We start from the raw sequence: 21,991 nt of genomic DNA on the forward strand, positions 1-21,991 counted from the left end.
CCAGGGTCATGTGGCACACCAGCAGGAAGCTGGTGTGGGTGGGGAGAAATGTGTCAGAGCAATGTAATTGAATGGGAAAACTTTAGACCCAGATGAGCTTAGAGTCTTTTTGTTCTAATTATGCTACTTACTGTAACTGTAGACAAAGGATGTTGTCTGAGCCTCATTTTCTATACCTGAAAAATGAAGATGACTGTGCTTATTAGGCCATGGTCAGGATTCTAAAAGATTTATACGTGTAAAGTTTATAACAAGTGTTCTGCTACAACTGAGCCACACATTAAGTTGTGAATTCCCTTTTTGTTTTCCCCTAAAGACAAAAATTACTAGGAGTGTATCTGGGAAAGGAAATAGCACTGAAGGAATTCTCCTACTTCAAACTTTTATTTCCACTCTTGCATTCACTTTAGGAGAAAGGACAGAAGAAAGAATGTATAGAGTAGTAAGAGGCAGGTTTTAGTTGTCATTTCTGCAGTTCCTCCAGCCAGGTATAGCCATCCCCATGTCACTGCTCAAGGGGGAATTCATCTTAAACATATTCTCTTTTTGTTGAGCCTTCTTCTTCTTCTTCTTCTTCTTCTTCTTCTTCTTCTTCTTCTTCTTCTTCTTCTTCTTCTTCTTCTTCTTCTTCTTCTTCTTCTTCTTCCTCTTCTTCCTCTTCTTCCTCTTCTTCCTCTTCTTCCTCTTCTTCCTCTTCCTCTTCTTCGTCTTCTCTCCCCCCTCCTCCTCCCTCCTCCTCCTCCTCCTCCTCCTCCTTCTCCTCCTTCTTCTTTTTCCTCCCCTCCTCCTCCTCCTTTTTTTTTTTTTTTTTTTTTGCCTCCAGGATTATTGCCGGGGCTCAGTGCACCACGAATCCACTGCTCCTGGAGGCCATTTTTTCCCTTTTGTTAACCTGGTTGTTTTTTTACCATTGTTGTGGTTATTATTATCATTGTTATTGATGTCATTGTTGTTGGATAGGACAGAGAGAAATGGAGAGAGGAGGGGAAGACAAGGGGAGGAGATAAAGATAGACACCTGCAGACCTGCTTCACCACCTGTGAAGTGACTCCCCTGTCGGTGGGGAGCCAGGGGCTCGAACCGGGATCCTTAAACCAGTCCTTGCACTTTGCATCATGTGCACTTAACCCACTGCGCTACCGCCCAACCCCCTTTGTTGATTCTATGATGCTCTTAGGTTTCTCTGCTACCACAGATTGTAGCCCAGAGCATATATGCTTTATGACATGGTGACTTTGCTGAAATAGAAATTCTCAGATCATCAGGTACCAAACCATTTTCTAGATAAATGATTGAATTTGTTAAGTAACTACTGGTCTATAGTTGACCTAGTGAGTATTTGGAGATCTTTAATTATGATTGAATAGGTAGGACATTTGGAAAGCTTCCTTGGAAAAATAAATAGGTTCTGCATTTGGGATTGTCTGAAGCTGTTATCTACCTCAATGACTCAGTGGTTCATCAAGACCTGGAGCCCAGGACCTGTGGTTCTTTCCTTTGTAGCCTCATATAGTAGTGATTTGACAGGCACAGGGGAGGAAACACCTTTATGAAGTTTGGGATTTGGTTCTAGATATTAGGACAAAGAAGAAAGCATGTGTAAGCCCCTGATTCTTATTCTAGGCAAGTATGAAACACTGGGAGACAACATGGGGAGTGGGGGAGATAGCATAGTGGTTATGCAAACAAACTTTCATGTCTGAGATTCCAAGGTTGCAGGTTCAGTTCCCTCCTACACCACCATAAGCCAGAGCTGAGCAGTGCTCTGGTTAAAAACAAAACCAGAACAACAACAGAAAAAGAATGTGTAAAGGACATTAGGGCTGGACTGATCTAGAGTGATGGGTGGATTCCACATGTTTAAATAGGACATCTAGGTTATCTTTATATTTATTTATTTATTTATTTTCCCTTTTGTTGCCCTTGTCATTATTGCTGTAGTTATTGTTGTTATTGATGTCATCGTCGTTAGATAGGACAGAGAAATGGAGAGGGGAAGACAGAGGGAGAGAGAAAGAGAGACACCTGCAGACCTGCTTCACTGCTTGTGAAGTGACTCCTCTGTAGGTGGGTAGCCGGGGGCTCGAACCGGGATCCTTCTGCCAGTCCTTACACTTTGCACCACCTGCGCTTAACCCACTGCGCTACTGCCCAACTCCCTACATTCATTATCTCTAATGCCTACCCTAATCCTGAAAGGTTAATGTAATTCTCATTTTGTAGTTGAGACACTGTGAAGTTAAGGGATATGTTCAAGGCTACAGCTCTTAAATCATAGGGCTCAGATTGGAACTAAGTCCTCTCTGTCCCCAGATCCTGTGCTTTTCCTGCTACTCCACATGTGTTCTTCCTACATTATTAGGAAACAATCAAGAAACATGCTTCTGGAGAGAGCTTTCTTGAGAAGCAAGTAGCTATTTCACCAGTCTAGCTGATTAGATTTTTTTTTTTTATGTCGGGCCTGAGATATAATTGGGGAGAAATTATTTCTGTTTCTAGAATAAGGTGATATGGCTCAGAGAACTTAAATGACTTGATATATAGGTCACTTGATTAAGTGGTGCCAGGGTCTATAACACATGGACTCCCACCCATCCCGGGAGCCCTCTTCACTGTTCAGCTTGCTAGGAACTGTGGTTTCTTTTAGGAGTGGGAATGGTCGGGAACTAAAAAGCACTCCTTGGGAAATTACTCCTGTCTAGTCAGAAATAATCATTTGGGCAATGCTAATTAATGAGCTGTGGCCCGAGGAGCTTAATGAGATTAATAGATGTTCTGTCAACCCTGACTGCCTGGTAACCAGGAGCATCTGGACCAAGGAGGGCCCTGGGCTCCGATTGGTCTAATTGCTTGATTTTCACTATAAGTAGCTTCTCTGTCGCTGATTTCCCTTCAAAGGCAGAAACTGATCATAGGGTTTAACTCTCATTCATTCCCATGCTGGAGAATAGGGTTCAGGGTGTGCAGCAAGACCAACAAAATACTTTAAATAGCTCTAAGAGAGGGGGAAGGAATCAGGACCAAGACTACTAGCTCATCCTTTGAAATGAGATTTCAAGAGTAAGAGATTTGGTGTGGGGACTATTTATAGTTGGGAGATTGTTATGATGGCTGAGTGCCTGAAAGTTTAGACTGAAGAAAAGACTTACATTCCGCCTCTAATAGGCATGATTTGGGAAGTGCATGAGGGGTGACATGAGAGGCAGAGGCTTAGGACAGGGACATGTAGTGTCAAATGTGAAGCAGGTTCAAGTCTCCTAGCTACTCTCCTCACTGTCATTGCTGATAACCTTAAGCTTTTTTGATCTAGAAAGTGGGACTAACAATGTCAGAATAGAGGGTATAAACTGCAAACTGAAATTCTGTGCAGATGTGCAATTTTAGAAGAAAAACAAGGAAGAGAAGGATGACTGGCTTGAGGGTAGACACATTCTTTTCCACAGGAATCAATACCAAGGCTTCTATTTGTATTTTTTTTTAAATTTTTTATTTTCCCTTTTGTTGCCCTTGTTGTTTTTTGTTGTTGTAGTTATTATTGTTGTTGATGTCGTCATTGTTAGGTAGGGAAGAGAGAAATGGAGAGAGGAGAGGAAGACAGAGAGGGGGAGAGAAAGATAGACACCTGAAGACCTGCTTTCACCGCCTGTGAAGAGACTCCCCTGCAGGTGGGGAGACGGGGCTCGAAGCAGCATCCTTGAGCCAGTCCTTGTGCTTTGTGCCACGTGCACTTAACCTGCTGGTATTTGTATTTTTATGGGTAAGTTTTTGGAGGCAACTAGACCTGGGTTCCTTTTCTTTTTCATGTATTTATTTTGTGGAGCTGGGTATGTACGGTCTCACTCTGGGCCATGTAGAGTGAAAGAGATACACAGAGGTATACCACAGCACCAGAGGAAAGCTCAGGTGCCATAGCACCACCAGGGTAGTGAGTGTCTAGCTTGAATCTAGTGCATGCACATCAGGATTCTGGTACCTTTTTCTGTGAGCTATCTCTGACCCACCATTTATTTATTTATATATAATATCTGAGCACTATACAAGGGTCTGGGCAGTGGCACACGTGGTTGAACATACATGCTACCATGTATAAGGACCCATATTGAAGCCCCTCTAGCCCCGACCTGCAGGGGGGAAACTTCACAAATGGTGAAGCAATGCTGCCGGTGTATTTCTCTCCCTGTCTTCCTCTTCCCCCACTCAATTCCTCTCTATCTCTATCCAATAAAATAATAAGTAAATGAGTACCATATAGTTGGCACAAAGTAAGCTCTTTTTTTTTTTTTTTTTTTTTTTTTTTTTGGTCTCCAGGCTTATTGCTGGGGCTCAGTGCCCACACTACAAATCCACTGCTCCTGGAGGCCATTCCCCCCCCCTTTTTTGCTGCCCTTGCTGTTGTTATTATTATTATTATTGCTGTTGTTGGATTGGACAGAGAGAAATTGAGAGAGATGGGGAGACAGAGGGAGAGAAAGACAGACACCTGCAGGCCTGGTTCACTGCTTGTGAAGCGACCCCCCTGCAGGTGGCGATCTGGGGGCTCGAACCGAGATCCTTATGCTGGTCCTTGCACTTTGTGCCATGTGCGCTAAACCCACTGTGCTACCGCCTGACCCACACACAGTAAGCTCTTACTGTGATGGCCCTCTGAGAACCTCATTTACTCAAAGTTCAGAGTGGTATTACTTTTTAGGGCCTAAATTATTGTTGTTGTTGTTAATGAAAGAGGGAAGAAAGAGGAGTAGAGAGAGAACCAGGGCATCACTCTGGCATATGGAGTGGCAGGGTGTTGAACCTCATGCTTGAACCTAATACCTTTAACCACTGTGCCACCCTCTAGGCTGCTAGTTAAAAGGGGGGGGAGGGGAATTACACCTCTCTGTTCACTAAGACCCTGCTGATCTGACATTGAAGAATTCTCTAGAAACAAATTTGGCTCTTTTTCTTCCTCCCTTTACCTACTTACCCCCCACCAAGAACATTTCTCTACCCACCTCTCCAACTCATTGCGGAGCTTGAAGCCTCTGGGGGGTTACAGACACCTTGCTCTCAATTACACAGTTAATTTGTGAAGCAGAGCTTGGCCTAGGGTGGGGGAAATAGCTTATCAAGTCAAGCAGCTTGTGCTGAATAGGATGTCATTTTTTTTCTAGGACTTTCATTCCAAGCTTAGGGGTGGGGTGGGGGGGACCTTAAGGAGCCAAGAAGGAATTGCATGAGGATTGAGTGGAGGTGGTTGCTCCACAAAGGGTAGTGTGTAGATCAGAGACTAGAAAATGGTGCTGGGATCTCACTCCCCAGTGTTTCCCACCATATGAGACAGGGACACAGCTCTGCTTACAGTCTCTTAGAACATTATCCTTGCTGTTTCCTTTGTCCTCAGAGGAGTGCAGACCTAGAAAGTTGAATTGGGGACTTTTTAGAGGGAGTTCAGGGGGTTAGGTATTTGGAGCATGCTTTAAGGTGGTTATTTCTTCTTGACTGCGAATTTCCTCATCTAAAACATCCATTTATATACACTTATTTTTTATTTTACTTTATTATTGGATAGAGACAGATAAATTGAGAGGGGAGGGGGAGGTAGACACCCACAGTTCCACTTCACTATTTGTGAAGCTTTCCTCCTGCAGATGGGGACTAGGGACTTGAACCCAGGTCCTTGCACACTGTAATGTGTGCACTTAACCAGGTGTGCTACTGTCTGGCCCCTCACTTCATTTTTAATTGCCAGCAGGGTTATCGCTGGGACTAGGTGCCGGCACTATGAATCCACTGCTCCTGGAGGCCATTTTCCTTTCTCTATTTTGTTTGTTAGGACAGAGAAATTTAGAGAAGATGGGGAGGTAGCAAGCATTATTCAGAATATGCTCTGGTCAGAATGTGCTTCATTTAGAAAGATCCCACAGACGGCATTGTTAGAACTGGCTAGAATAATTATTAGTTCTTATAAAGAGTTTTACAACTTCCAAAATCCTTTTATGTATGTTGTCCCAAACTATAGGTTATAGAAATGACTGAGGACTGGGGAATAGCAACTCCCTGTGTTAGAGCACAAGATTTGCATGCCTGCAACTCCCGTGTGTGTTTAATCCTTGAAACCACCATAAGCCAGAGCCGAGCAGTGTTCTCTTCTTTGAAACATAAATAAATAAGTCTTGAGCAGCTGAGAAGTATTGATTTTAGTAATACTTAGCATAGGTGATCAGCAAATGCTTCCTGCTTAGTGGTATCAGAGGTTTCTGGTAGAGGTCTAAGGAAACCCAGCCACTCTTAACTTCTGATGACAATAATCTTGACCCTAATAAGCTGTCACTTCTGTCTGAATCTACATCGCAGGCCTGGTCAGTGCCTCTTACTCCCCCTCCTCCAAGGCCTATTGCATCTCCCTGGCCAAAGCTTGATGGCATTGAATTAAATCAATTGGCAGAGAGTTATCTTATGTTCATGGAAGATCCCTCCCTTCCCCAAACTTCTTGTACACCCATGAGTGGATTAGAAATTAAACTTGAATGATTTTGTTATCCAGGTAGGAAAGAGGTTATCAGTGATAACTAATAAGGGATGAGAAGCCTAGACAAACCCATAGTCACTGAGCATTTTCTTCTAAATATAAGCAGGTATTTATTTATTCCCTTTTGTTGCCCTTATTGTAGTTGTTGTTGGATAGGACAGAGAGAAATGGAGAGAAAGACACCCACAGACCTGCTTCACCACCTGTGAAGGGATTCCCCTGCAGGTGGGGAGCTGGGGGCTTGAACCAGGGTCCTTATGCCAGTCCTTGCGCTTTGCACCACCTATGCTTAACTTGCCGCGCTACAGCCCGACTCCCATAAGCAGGTATTTTTATGGGTAGTCTGATTTAATAAAAGATGATGGGGGAGTGGGCGCTGGGTGGTGGTGCACCTAATTGAGCGCACACGTTATAATGTGCAAGGACCCAGGTTCAAACCCCAAGTCCCCAACCGCAGAGGAAAGCTTCATGAATGAAGCAGGTCTGCACAAGTCTCTCTGCCTCTCTATCTCCCCTTCCCATCTGAGTTTTTGGCTGTTTTTACCCAATAAACAAAGATTTAAAAAAAAAAAAGATAAGGTACAAAGGTAAATTGAATAAACAGGAAGTGAGCCTGTTCCTCCTTTTTAATACTTTATTTACTATTGGATAGAGACAGGGAGATAGAGATGGAGAGAAAGATACCTGCAGCATTGCTTCCACCACTCATGAAGCTTGCCCTCTGCAGGTGGGGACCAGGGGCTTGAGCCTGGTTCCTTACGCTCTATAAAGTGGGCACTTAACCAGGTGCACCACCACCTGGTCTCTAAGCCTGTCCTTTCTAAACCAGATCTAAAGCTGCCACTAGCTACTTTATCAGTAATAGCCCTCTCAGCCTCCTTTCTATTTTTTTTTTTTTAATATAGAGACAGTTTGTGAGTGGAGGGGAGACAGAAGGAGGGAGAGAGAGAGATGCCTACAGCACTGCCTCACCACTCATGCAGCCCCTACGAGCTTGAACGTAGGTCCTTGAGCATGTTAACGTGCGCTCCACCAGGTGCACCACTACCTGCCTCATAGAATGGGTATACTCAACCCTAATATAGCCACGGAATTACTGTAGTTCTCTTGGAATCAGCAGGCTCATCCTTTAATTTTCTTGAAAACAGTGCCATCTGCTGATCTGAATGTGAGCTTTCAAACCATGAGAAGAGGGGGAAAATGCCCCCCAAAACAAGTAACAACAATAAACAGACTTCTGAGCTTATATTCAACTTTTCTCAGATTTTCTGAAAAGCGCACTCTGCCCAAACTTTTTTGTTAAATAAGAAAGTGTTTAGAGTTATGTTAAGACTGGTGAAAATTTTTAGCACCTAAATGGCTTTAGGGTGGGAATTTGAGTTAGGAGTTCTACAGTAGAGTTGCAGCAACCCTTGACAAAGAGCAGAAGACTGGATCAGGAAGTATAAGTTCAAGACTTAATGCTAATCTTTTCCCATTGGAGTTAAGCCTTCTTTCCTTTTCCATCTGGAACCTGTGCCCATATAAGGCCTGTCCACAAGGGAGGAATAGTGGCAGGAGAGGTTTAGATTGCCAGAGTATGAGAACAAATAGTAGGCATAGTATCTCTAAGCCAAACAACAAAATTTGAATGAATATAAAGAAGGCTAATTCTAAAAAATTAATTTATTAAGAACAGTTCTCAGATCTATACGATGATTTATTGCCAGCTTTAAATTGGCCTTAGCTCTGGGAAGGAGAGAAGTAAAGTTGAAAGAAATGGGTCTTAGAGACCAACTGACCTGGATTTGATTGCCTGTTTTTAGTAAGTTAATGAGTTTGTTGGGAGTTTTGTTTCTGGTAAAATAGGAATAATGATAATACTCTTGGGCTTATTCAATATTGCATGCTACTTTTAGCTCACAGTGGGTGTTCAGCAAGACTGAGTTAGCTCAGCTTTTTCAAAATGACTGCCGCTAATAAAGACAGCTATATGTAGGTCCATGTCTGCACTGGAGTACTATTTGAAATGAGCATTTGTACAAGAGTGAATTTTTAAAAATTTGGAATCAAGCAGACCAGTATTCAAATTCCATCGGTGCCATCTAGTAACATCTTGACTTCAGAATGTGTTTCCTCTCTTTACAAAATATCCTGGTTCTGCTTATTATGTCAGTCACCTGGCCTGAGGTAATAAACCAATGTTATTCGCAAAAATGGGAGTCTGAATGCTATAGGGCTAAGAGTGTATAGAAGGGGAAAGGCACAGTGCAATCCAGTTTAGCCAGGATATGGGCTGACCTGAGGACCCCCCCCCCCCCATCCTGACTTTCTCCATCTCTCTTCAGGTAACCACCATGTCCTTGAAGATTCAAGCAAGCAATGTAACCAACAAGAATGATCCCAAGTCTATCAACTCTCGGGTCTTCATTGGAAACCTGAACACAGCCCTGGTGACCAAGTCAGATGTGGAGACCATCTTCTCCAAGTATGGCCGTGTGGCTGGCTGTTCTGTGCATAAGGGCTATGCCTTTGTCCAGTATGCCAATGAGCGTCATGCCCGGGCGGCAGTGCTGGGAGAGAATGGGCGGGTACTGGCTGGACAAAACTTGGGTAAGTATTTCTCTATGACGCTGATGTTGGTATTCTCTCTTTTGTTTATGTACTTATTTACTTATCTGAATAGAGACAGAAATTGAGAGCAGGGGAGATAGGGAGGGAGAAAGACAGAGATACCTGCAGCCCTGCTTCATCACTCGTGAAGCTTTTTCCCTACAGGTGGGGATGAGAGGCTTGAACTTGGGTCCTTGTACATTGTAGTGGAAGCACTTAACCAGGTGTGCCACCACCTGGCCCCTGGTCTTGGTATTCTCTAGAACAGCTGCTGATGTTCACTTTTCATCTTCTAAGCCCCAGTTTTGTTTTCCTCACCACTACCACTGATTTGAAGTATTATAACATAGATAGTGGTTATATTTAAATTGCAAATTAAGCAGTTATAAAATCAGTGCTAGTAGGGGAGAGTTTTAGAACCTTCTGGTTCTGGAAAAGCTTCTGCCTCTTGTCCTTCTCCTGCTTTCTCTATGATTCTTAATTTTAAACCTCACAGTTTCAGTTATAGATTCCCCAGAGAAGGAAAACAATGGATTAACATAAGCCATTACATTGGGCTACAGGTGACTTAGGTTAAAGACATTTTCTGAAAGCCTAGAGGAAGGGCAAGGAGTACAAGGTGAAATAGGTGCCTTTGCTTTTAATTATATAAATATGATCATGCTGGTGGTCTGCCTTGAAGTATGTACAGTGTGTGTATAGTGCACATTCTTCTGTGTATATGTATGAGCATCAATATATATATGCATTTCTGAGTAAATGATATGTGGGTGTAGCTGGACAGTAGAAACTTTGGATACATACCTAAGGTATGTATAGAAAAAAATGTAAGTCACAATATACTTAGAGTTTGTAAGCAGATATACATATATTCATTTACCAAATATTTACGGAGCTATTGACTTGCACTAAGCACTGCTCAAGACATACGTTAACTTACTTGTATGTGGGCTATAAAGTATATGATATTAGAACCCAGTCTGAGTATATATGAGTATGCTTTTTTACATATTTTGTCACCTGGATATGAAAATGTATATATGATTGTGTTTCTGGCATATGCTCACATAAGTGTGCTTGAGGATATGTATGATGTATATGAGGTATGTGTGAATGAGCATGTATATATGGATATATCTGAATTTGAACATGTAAGTAGTCATATCCACGAAATATGGGTAAACATCTGGTGTTTAAAGACCATTTGCCACATCAGTGAGTAAAGTCCATGCATACATCCATGTAATTAGTGCGTGTACTCGAGAGTGATGTGTATAGAGGCACCATGCTGTCCTGACTCTGCCTGCTTCCTCCATACAGACATCAACATGGCTGGAGAGCCCAAGCCCGACAGACCCAAGGGAGTAAAGAGAGCAGAAACTACCATATACAGGTATGATACTCTTTCTTCTCTCTTTCCATGGAGGGAAAGAACACTAGTGGTCACAGTATGCTAAGCAAAGAAAGATGGGGAACTGCATGGTCGCATACTTCCTAGTCGAGTTGCACACGTTACTGTGTGCAAGAGCCTGGGTTCAAGCCCCCCTGCCGCCCCATCCCCATCACATGGAATAAGTTTCATTGAGTGGTGAAGCAATGCTATAGATACCCTCTTTTCTCCCTCCCTCTCTATATCTCCACTTCCCTCTCAGTTGCTCTCTGCCCCATCAAATAAAACAAATGTTTTAAAAATTAGGCATTTAGAGATGAGAACCTGTGTCATGTAAGATAGTAAGCAGGCTTGGTGTTAGGGTGATCCAGGGAAGACTGCTTTCTGGAGCTGATCTCAGTTTTGCTACTCTGTTGATGGGAGCTGTAACCAGTACCACCTGAGACCTCAGCTGCTCCTACTCAACCTGGCTGGTCTGTGGCAAAGGCTGCCCATCCCTTCAACACTTTGTTGGCTAGAGCTACAGTGGCCCTGTGCTGCAGCCTCTGGTCCATTTGCCCCCTTACAGGCTCTTTGACTATCGGAACCGCCTGTCACCAGTGCCAGTACCCAGGGCAGTCCCTGTGAAGCGACCAAGGGTCACAGTCCCTCTGGTCAGGCGTGTCAAAACCACCATACCTGTCAAGCTCCTGGCCCGTTCTCCAGCCAATACACCAGGCGCAGGCAAGATCAAATGTAAGTAACTTTATCTTCTTCCTAGCTAATTTTTATTTTTGTCATTGGCAAAATAATAGAATCACATTTTTTTACATTGGAAAATAGATAAAAGAACAAATCACCCACAGTTCTGCAGCTCTATCATAATCAAGTGAGTATTTTCATGCATTTCTAAGAAAAAAAAAGTTGATCCTTGAGGTTTTTGGGTTGGTCAGTCTATTGCTAAGACATGGAACCCAGGCCAAGAAGATAGCATATTGGTTATGCAAAAGACTTTCATGCCTGAAGCCCCCAGGTCCCCAGTTCAATCTCAGGTACCACCATAAACCAGAGCTGAGCAGTACTCTGGTACAAACAAACAAAAAACATGGAGCCCAGTGAAGAGAAGGCAGATTTACATAGACGATGCTCCACATTCACTGATCAGGCACCTATTGCCAGACACCCACATTACATCTACACCTTTGAGGGATAGAAACCATACTTTAATAGATGCAAAAACATATACTTGTTCACCTCCTCTCACTTTCATAGTTAAGAGGTTGGAAGGAAGATATCCAAGTTCAGAAGTATAAGCTAATGACAAAGAGAATGGTCTACACAAAGTCTCTTGGGGCATTTCCAACCTTTTCCTTGGCCAGAAGAAAAAACTATGGACAAGGACAGCTCCTGTTACTGATTTGCCTTCCTAGTTGACAGGATGGGGGTAGGGTCTTGTACCCAGATCCCAGTGACAGCCCTGTGTTTTCCTCTACTCCCAGTAAAGAGCAGTGAGCTGCAGACCATCAAGACAGAGCTGGCACAGATAAAGTCCAACATTGATGCCCTGCTGGGCCGCTTGGAGCAGATCGCTGCAGAGCAAAGGGCCAACCCAGGTCAGTTCTGAACTTCCCTACTCAGTTCATTGAGTCAGTGCTTGGGGCAGAGTGAGGAGGATATAATACCATGGGGGCATAGAGGGGCTATGACTTCTAATTCCATTTGGACCTACTCTGCTGAGGCCTAGCTTTTGCTAAAGTGCTGCCTTGGGTAGCTGCTCCAGGCTGAGTTTTATTCTCTTTCCCACTCCTCCCTTCTCAAGATGGCAAGAAGAAAGGTGATAGCACCAGCACTAATAGTGGTGGTACCAGTGGCAATGGCAGTGGTGCCAGTGGCAGTGGCAATAGTGCTGGTGCCAGTGCCAATGTCAGCGGCAGCGGCAATGGTGGTGGAAGCAACCGACCACTGGCCCCCAAAGAGGATACAACTTCTGAAGCAGGTGTGCTCCAAGGGGAAAGACAGGCTCGAGAAGGTGATGAGGAGGGACTGCTGACACACAGCGAAGAGGAACAGGTGAGGGTATGGATGGGGAGAACCTTGAAGCAGCTGACCCCTTTCTACTCTCTTTGGGGATGGGGATGGGGATGGGGATGGGGATGAGGATGGGGATGGGGTGGGGAGCAGGGAGCATGTACCTATTTCACTTGCCTGTCATTAAGTTTCTGAGCACTGGGAGCAACTCTGCTTAAACTCAGGAGCTTCTAGGCTCAGTTTTCCACACCGACAGAAGGACTAAGGGGAGCTTACACAGTCTGTAAAATTCTAGAGAGCAAGATTGTGTGTGTGTGTGTGTGGGGGGGGGGGGATATAGAGATTGAGAAGTGGATATCCACTCCACCTGAAAGTTTTCTCAGTGTCACTGCTGTCTGAGCATGAAACAGGCTTAGGAGTAAGCTACCTGTCTGGTACGGTAATTCTGGGGAGCCATTTGGTAAGGAGCTTATATTAAATGGGAATGTGTACCAAATCTCTCCCCTTCTTCCAGAGCACTGCTCAGCTCTGGCTTATGGTGGTGTTGGAGTATTGAACCTGGGGCCTTGCAACCTCAGGCATCAAAGGCTTTTGCATAACCATTATGCTAACTTTCTCATCCCCTAGCCTTTACCTTCTAACTTCATTTAACCTTAACAACAGTTTCACAGTACAAAGTAATACTACCTTTCACATTTTACCTCTTGAGGAAACACTCAGAATTGCTCGTGGTCTTTTTGTTTATAAATTCTGATTCAGGATTACACCTCAGACTTCTCTTTCACCACTGTTGGGTTTTGAAATACGGATAGAATGTCTCATGGCCATGAATTAGTTTCTTCTTTTTAAAAATTTTATTATTTTGTCTACTTATTGGATTGAGATAGAAATAAGAGGGAAGGGGAAAGTTGAGACACCTACAACATCACTTCACCACTTGTGATGCTTCCCCCCTATAGTTGGGGACAGGGAGCTTAAACCCAGGCCCTTGAATTCATGCACACTCTACTGGGTGCACCACCACCTGGCCCCAGCAGGTCTCTTTTTTTTTAATATTTATTTTCCCTTTTGTTGCCCTTGTTGTTTTTCATTGTTGTTGTAGTTATTATTGTTATGGATGTCGTCCTTGCTGGACAGGATAGAGGGAAATGGAGAGGAGGGGAAGAGAGAGGGGGAGAGAAAGATAGACACCTGCAGACCTGCTTCACCATCTGTGAAGCGACTCCCCTGCAGGTGGGGAGCTGTGGGCTTGAACTGGGATCCTTACACTGGTCCTTGCGCTTTGCGCCACGTGCGCTTAACCCACTGCGCTACCACCTGACTCCCAGCAGGTCTCTTTTTAAAGCCCAGCTGGTATCTCTTTTGAACCAAACCTGATCAAGTATATCTATTCCCTTAAGCGTAATAGTCTCCATAAATTTAGCCTTAGAGGCTCCAAATGTGGGGAGCTTTCTCATTCAAGCTCTATGCGAAACACGCCTCCTGCCAATATCTAGAACTCATTAACTGGTTCTTTCACTCTCCTGAGAGGTCTTCCTTACCACCCTGCCTAAATTCTAAGTCAAGCTTGTTTAGGCTTATCCCCTAGTCATTTCCCTTCTGTCTCACCCCCTTTCTGAATGTTCTTCCAAATGTGCTCTGGTCCTGGGGCAGGACTCAGAGCTCACAGTGTGGTCTCTTGTTGCCTCTTTCTGATTCAGGAGCACAGCCAGGACACAGATGCAGAAGATGGAACCTTGCAGTAAACAGGTATGGAGGGTTGTCTTGGTGATGGTAGGGGGTGGGAAGCAGTGAAGTGCAGGGCATACTATGAAGTGGATCTAGCAAGATAATAGTATGTGTCCAGTAAAGACCCTCCATCCTTAGCTATCTTACCCACCCCTTTGTGGTGGGAGCTTGGTGGGCTGTAGGGTCAATAGCCATGAATGACCTAGCCAGGTTCACCCAGCATAAGTTCCCTCAGTACACTCTTGAGCTATATTGCCTCTTTTTGAGGAACTTTGAGGCTGGTGGAAGAAGGCATCTACCATTATCACCCAGCATGAGTAGCAGGATGGGTTAGAAAAGGCTGGAGATGGTAATATATAGCTGAGACTGCTCAGGACTGAGGAAGTGATATTTCTTTCTGAAGAAACAGCCAAAACGGGCACAGAGCTCTAGGATTCCTGGTGTGGGGGAAATAGCCAAGAGTTCGTGGCTAGTTCCAGTGCTGTGGAGTAGGGAGAAAGAGCTGCTTCTCAGAGTGATGATTGTGCCAGGCATAGGGGCTTGCATTTGATCCTGTTGGGAGGAAATGCTGTTGTATCAGGAGCTGCCTTAGCCCAAGACTGATTGTAACAGATGTTGAAACAGATCCTGAAGAGGGTGGGAGAGACCACGTCTTACAGTTCCCAGAGTGGTGATGGGCACAGTGTGGTTTGATTTTTTTTTTTTTTCACCAGAGCACTGCTCAGCTCTGGTTTATGGTAGTACAGGGGACTGAATTTGGGACTTTAAAGCCTCAGGCACGAGAGTCTATTTGCATAACCATTATGCTATCTACCCCCACCCTGCAGCAGTGTAGTTTTTAATCTAAACAGTGGTCTGAAGCATCAAAAGCCTACTCTTTGGCTAGTTTTCGCCACTCTGCTCTGTCACACCCTAGAGGAATGCCAAGACTTTTGGACCCATCCCTTCAGGAGGCTGTTTTAAGTTAGGCAGACTTGGGTGGAGGAAGGTCTCCAAAGTTGTCTTGAAATGTCCTGTGTTTATGCTGTGAGGTGCTCCAGCAGCAAGAGCTTCCCAGATAATGTTTAGGAAATTCTGCTCATGTAATCTTTCCTCCTGGAGCTTTATGGTATGGCTTTTTTTACTAGGGAGTTTTTCTTTTAATTTATTATCTTTATTTATTGGATAGATACAGCCAAAAATCAAGAAGGAAAGAGTGATAAGAGATACCTGCAACACTGTTTCACCACTTGCAAAGCTTTCCCCCTGCAGAGGCTCGAACCTATGTCCATAAGCAGTGTAATGTGCCCTCAACTGGGTGCACCACAACCCGGCTCTGGGAGTTTAAGTTTTAACTAAATTCACAGGCCAAGTGCTGACTGCTTACATAAGAAAGTAGATTCAGGGAGAGTGAGAAGGGTCTTAACAAAGGTTGTATGGGAGCGGGGGTAGATAGCATAATGGTTATACAAAGACTCTCATACCTGAGGCTCCAAGGTCCCAGGTTCAGTCTCCACAGCATAAGCCAGAGATGAGCAGTACTCTGGTCACTTTCACTCTGTATCTCTCTTTCATTAAAAATAAATATTTTTCAAAGGTTGTATGGCCAGAAAATTGAGGCCAGAGTCAGCATAGCCATTAATTAGCCATATTTATATTTACAACCACCACACTTTTTCTTTTTCCAAGGTTCTGCTATTAAGAACAGAGTTGCTCTTTTTCTTAGTCTTAGTTTCTCTTTTGTCTCTCTCTCAGCCTGACAGCAGCGATGACCACCTACAGGAGAAGTATATGCACTGCCTCAGGCCTTGAGTTGGGCACCCACCCCTGGACGCCACCCCCAGCGGGTCCCAGAGGAGCTGGCAGCAGGCACCTCCTCCCCCACACATCCCAGCCAGTGCCACATCCTGTGTATGTGGAGTTACCGACCTCTCCTCCCCACATACCCTGTCAGCACTGCCTAGAACAGAAGGCAGAGCACAGAGGTTTCCCCACATTCTGCCTCCCCTCCCTGGGACACTCCCAGGCTTGGGCTTTTTCTATAGATGAGGGTGGGGGGATATAGGGGGGGGACCCTGAAAATAAAGAGATTGGATTCCAACCTGCTCTGAGATGGGATGGTTTGTTTTCTCACAAAGGTATCCTGACTTCGTTATCCAAACAAAAAGGTGGACTGATGCCCCCTATCTTGTTCCTCCCTCACTCTTCCTTCCTGGGTAGTACTGTGGCGTGTGTCTAATACTGATCTGTGTGGGCCTCCCATGGCTAAATTAATGTGGGTAAGCATGGTCAGTGAGGTTATTGGGGAGGGTCAGCTGTGCCAGTCCCCATGAGAGCACCTTGCTGCTTGCAGTGCCAAGTGATTGTGACTCACTACTACTTCACCCAGTAGAGATCCAGGCTGTATGTCTTGCCTCCACTTCTCCCAGCTATAAGATAATTGAAGAATGTCATTTTTCTCTTTCTTTTTTGGTTTAGGGCAGTTTGTCTTCACCTGGGCTTTGTTCACTCAGCAGGTTTCCCATCTTTAGAACTTCTCCACACTCTATTTTATACTGGCCACTGTCACTGACCACCCAACAGTGTTATTTCTGAAATTCCATGGGAAATCCTTTCCTGACTCCTCATGGTCAGGACAAAACCCCAGCTCCTGAATGTGAGGTGTGACCCTACTTGACACTATCCTCCTAGTTTTTACCATCACTTCTCCCACCTCTTACCCATACTGAAGCTACACACAAAAAAAATTAGTAATAGTAACAATCAGTCTTGGTAGCAAGGAAAAGATTCCCCACTACAATTAACCAGTAGAAAGTTCATGTCGAAATATGAGATCTGGCTGTATCTATCCTAGACCATCTCTCTAGACATTTGCTATTTTCTAGCAAATGGCTAGGAAATTAAAATATAAGCTTGTTATTGTCTTTTATGGGTAAGGAACTGAAATGTGGGTATATTCCAAGTACCAGACAGCTCTGGTCATATAGACCCTTAAAGTCATCTTCTGTTCTGTAAGGACATTATACGTATGTTGTGGGTTCATCTTGAGACCACAGGATTATAGAAGATAGAGCAGGACAAAAGGTTCTGGGCTAGACACCATGAGTCTGAACCCAGTGTATGCCATTCATTAAAATTGGGCAAATTAAATCCTCCTGCCTGTGGACACATTCTTCTTTTTTTTTTGCTACATTCTTGATAATGAAGTTGCTCCAGGGGCCAGATGGTGGCATACCTGGTTGAGTGCACATGCTACAATGTACAAGGACCTGGGTTCAAGCCACTGGCTCCTACTGCAGGGGCAAAGCTCCACAAGTGATGAAGTAGTGCTGCAAGTGTCTCTGTCTCTATCTCCCCAACCTCTCTTCAATTTCTGTCTCTACTGAAATATAACATTTTTTTAAAATAATGAAATCACTCTACTGTAATTAATTATAAACCAGTTTTTAGTACCTGCTGAATAAAAGGCACATTTTACAGTCAACCAACCTTAGGTGGATTTATTGTAAACTTTTATATAGAAAACTTAACTCAAACCCACTTAATAAACAGGAGGAAATTTACTGTTTCACAAACTGAAAAACCTACAAGCAGAACTTCAAACTTAATAAAATTCAAGACATCAAGAACTGTCATTGGGGGCTGGTGCTGTGGTGCACCTGGTTGAGCACACCACAAAGACCTAGATCCCCACTTGCAAGGGGAAAGTTTTGTAAGTGGCAAAGCAGTGTTGCAGGTGTCTTATCACCCCCTACCATCTCAATTTCTGTCTTTCCAGTAAATAGAGATAATAAAAAAGAAAAAGAATTTTAAAAGTTTCTCTTTTCCTATTGTTTCCTCATGTTGGAATTATCAGAGTCTAAGTGGCAGCAGAGCATGGCCACAAGGCCTGTAAGGGTGAAGAAGAATTTCTAAAAGGAACATGTGTTGCTGGAAGACAAAGTAGGCTAACAGAAACAAGAGGTCCTTGTGTAGTTTTCCCCATTTTATAGCTGTGAAGTTCTAAAACATGACCTCATTGACAGGCGACCGACACCTGTATTTTTGCCCCTTTATTTGGCTTCTGTGAGGGTTTGGCCAGCAGACTGTGGTGATGGTCTCCCATGCTGTGAAGAAGCCCAGGTCACACTGATCATGTGTACATATTCTCACTGATAGCCAGTATCAACGGTCAGAAATCCAAAAGCCTTTGAAATTATTCCAGCCCACTCACCATCTGAGAACCAAATAACTGCAAAAGGCCCAGACTTACGAGGGAAGAATGATCAAATCTAAATAAAATCTTAACTCATTTTTGTGAGACCAGACACAGTTCAACTCTGATATGTGGGAGGGCCAGGGACTCAAGTTGGGTTCTCCACAACTTCAGGCTCTAGTGTTGAGCTTTGTGGTGTGGCTTGCTTTACTAGGGAGATTAATTTTTACCTCCACTCCATTAATTAATTTTTGTTTTTCCAGAGCACTGCTCAGCTTTGGCTTATTATAGTGCTGCCAAATCTGTGAATTCACATAGCTTTGCTGTGGTGTTATATATGTATTATTAGATGTGATCACAAGGTAAATGTTGAGACTCAGAAGTTAAGATGCTTGCTTTATTTGGAGGCTCTGGCTTAAGAGTACAGACTTTGTGTGAAACTATCTGTTGTATATATATATATTTTAAGTAAATGCTATAGAATATTAATTTTTAAAAAATATATACTTAATGAAAAAAGGAAAGACACTGCTGAGCTGACATGGTGGCGACTAATCTCAGAGCCTCAGGCATGAAAATCTTGCATAACCACACAACCATTAATGTTTGTTAATGAGAGAACTAGAGCATTACTGTGGTTTATAAGGTGTCAAGTTAAACTTGTGCTTGTTGTCCAACATTTTTTCCTACTGTACCACCTAATCCTGAAAATGCAGACAAGGGAACATAAAATAATTACATGCATCAGAGAGGTCTGGGTAAATCTTTATACCCAAAACCTCACGAATTCTCTTTGAAGTAGTAAGCATTTTCTCATTTTACAGATGAGAATGAATCATCGACAAGAATTGACAATGCCCTAGTTCATAGTATTAACCAAGGCAAAATGGATAGACTTTCTAAAGATTTTATTTATTAATGAGAAACAGAAGAGCCAGACATGACTCTGGTACATGTGCTGCCAGGGATTGAACTCAGGACCTCATGCTTGAGAGTCCAGTGCTTTATCCACTGCGCCACCTCCCGGACCACTCGATACTAGATTTTATGGTGATGGGATTATGGGAGTTTGATGTGTGAAGCTTCTAGTTTGATCCCTGATATTCTGCCTTTCATGGTGTGTGTGTGTGTATATATATATATATTTTTTAAATATTCCCTTTTAGGACAGAGAGAAATGGAGAGAGGAAGACGGGGAGAAAAAGATAAGACACCTGCAGACCTGCTTCACTGCCTGTGAAGTAACTCCCCTGCAGGTGAGGAGCCGGGGACTCGAATGGGATCCTTAAGCTGGTCCTTGCACTTCACACCACATGCACTTAACCCGCTGTGCTACCACCTGACTCCCAAGTATGTGACATTTCTAAAAAATTTATTATGGAAAAAGCACCACCAGCACATTCTTATGTTGGGATCAAACTGCCACATCCTGGCCTATGCAATTTTTTTTTAAATCTACTTAATGAGAGGAAGAACACAAGCTACAAAAAGCAGCTTCTAAAAATGCACTGCAAAACCTAATGTTCTGTTCAAATGTGAAGCCTTAGCATTGTCAGGTTAAAGGATCTAGAAAAGGAAGGTCAGATCAGAGCTGAGGCCTCACCACAACACTTCTAAGCTATCTAGACCATTATCTTTCCTAGAAGACTAGGAGAGAATAACAGCGGATATTCCATGCTTCTTTAAACTCATTTTTCTATAACACCTACAACTTAGGCATTGCTTATTGTAGTAATGGGGATACATGAGCAAATGAAATTTTGGGGACCTTCCCTTATGGTGGGTTGGGAGGTCAGTATTTTACATATAGAGTAGGAAGTAAACTTTTCTGTAGGCGGGGTGGAGGCAGATAAGGAGAAAGATTTTCTAAAGACTAAAGGTGTGACTGTTTTATGTGCTGTTGAAAATGTATGTCAGATAAGCATTCTTATACTACCACCCCTTGCATAGTTAGGAACACTTCTTAACATTTTAGAAACGGATTCCATTCCAGATCTTGATTCTTTTTTTCTTTTGTTGTCACCGAGGTTATTGCAGGTGCTGGTGGCAGCACTACAAACCCACCACTGGCTTCTCCCTCCTCCCCCCCCCATTTTATTGGATAGGACAGAGAAATTGAGAAGAGAGGGAGAGAGATTAAGACGACACCTGTAAACCTGCTTCATCAATTGTGAAGCATCCTCACTGCAGGTGGGGAGTAGAGGCTCAAACCTAAGGCCTTGCACATGTGTTTAGAAGGGTATGCCACCTTCTGGCCCCCAGATCTTGTTTCTTAAATGTCACTCCACAGAGTATCCCTGTTAGCTGAACTGTGATTGTCGTGGATTGTAGCGACAGAGGTCAACACTGTGAACTAGGGCAACCCATCATTTTGAGTGATTTAATATTGTTGGTCCAATTTTAACCAAATCGTACCTGTTTGGGATCAGTACTGGATGTTTTGAGAATGAAGTTAAAACACTGAATTACCAATGTAACTATGCCAACCTGCTGCCAAACAGCCCTAAGGGGTCCCCATAAAGTAAATAAATGAACAAAACACACATCCCATACACACATAAGTACTGGAGTGCTAATTACTGGAGTGCTTTATTCACGCAGTAATATCCAACACGGAATCACGTGGGTGTTGATACAAAAGAAGGGAGATGGTCACAAATAGCAGTTGCCTTATCAGGGCAGTGGTGATAATTTAGAACAGTATGTGGTTCCTTAAGGACCCACTAGGTTGAGGGAATGTGCTACTTTTCCTACCACTTTATAGCCAAGAAAAGCACGTTGCGGCCCTTGGCCTGTTAAGGGTCACAGTGATTAAAAACATGACATTTAGGGCCGAGTGACTACATCCAAGCCACCAAAAAACAGTCTTGAGAAAGGAGCAATGTCTCCTTATCCTTGCCAAGTGCACACAAGGTAGGTAGGTAGGTAGGTCACTGCAGACACCTAAGATAATTTTTCTTAGGCTTAAAGGAGAAATAACCTTTATACCCTTTTTGCCAAATCCTCATAAGGCAGAACTAGAAGCACTGTACCTCTGATTTCTCATGGTCACATTAAAAGCATTTGTGATGGGCCTTTTCAAACCCATTAGCAAGTTGGGGGTAGACAAAAGGAAGCAGCATTTAGACTCAGAAAAATTTCCTGTGCAGCGTGTCCTCATCAACAGATGTCCAACTAGGTTTTTCTTAGTGTACTAGTTAGAAGACAAGTTTTAGTCTTTCTATGATCCTTAATGGCCATAAGGAAAAATTCTAAGGAGGGGGGGGTACATAGCACCTTGTGTTCCCTCCTCGTGTTAACAGCTAGAGGACTTGGCAGTGAGGTAGTAGCAACAATCCTCACATAGTGAAAAGAATTCAAATCTATGTAATCATTCCCTGGACACTGGAAACAGGTTGTCCTCCCATATTCATGCTTTAACATGCCCCCCCCCCACCCACATGTGGAACAGTATCTGATTTCTGTATCTCAGAAGAAGCTGAGAAGGAAAATGGCTGCCCAGCTGAAAGCCTACTAATACCCAGTTTCTCAGAACAACTGGGACCTCACCATAGCCAAACTGTTTTTGTTGAACTCAGCAAGCACAGATTTT

General features: G+C 43.5%; 1 protein-coding gene across 5 annotated transcripts in view; it reads left to right on the top strand.

Moving 5' to 3' along the window:
- Positions 1-16,305, top strand: part of RALY (RALY heterogeneous nuclear ribonucleoprotein) — a 94,124-nt gene extending 77,819 nt beyond the window's left edge. For all 5 annotated transcript variants that reach the window (XM_060188626.1, XM_007522672.3, XM_060188630.1 and 2 more), the window contains 7 exons: positions 8,836-9,100; positions 10,421-10,493; positions 11,059-11,225; positions 11,969-12,082; positions 12,289-12,539; positions 14,198-14,246; positions 15,960-16,305. In XM_060188626.1, the coding sequence (XP_060044609.1) occupies positions 8,845-9,100; positions 10,421-10,493; positions 11,059-11,225; positions 11,969-12,082; positions 12,289-12,539; positions 14,198-14,242 (906 nt within the window). In that variant the 5' untranslated portion in view covers positions 8,836-8,844 and the 3' untranslated portion in view covers positions 14,243-14,246; positions 15,960-16,305. The remainder of the gene's footprint in view (positions 1-8,835; positions 9,101-10,420; positions 10,494-11,058; positions 11,226-11,968; positions 12,083-12,288; positions 12,540-14,197; positions 14,247-15,959) is intronic.
- Positions 16,306-21,991: the final 5,686 nt, after the last annotated feature.

The sequence above is a fragment of the Erinaceus europaeus genome, chromosome 1 (assembly GCF_950295315.1).
Source record: "Erinaceus europaeus chromosome 1, mEriEur2.1, whole genome shotgun sequence".
In the NCBI taxonomy this organism is placed as follows: domain Eukaryota; kingdom Metazoa; phylum Chordata; class Mammalia; order Eulipotyphla; family Erinaceidae; genus Erinaceus; species Erinaceus europaeus.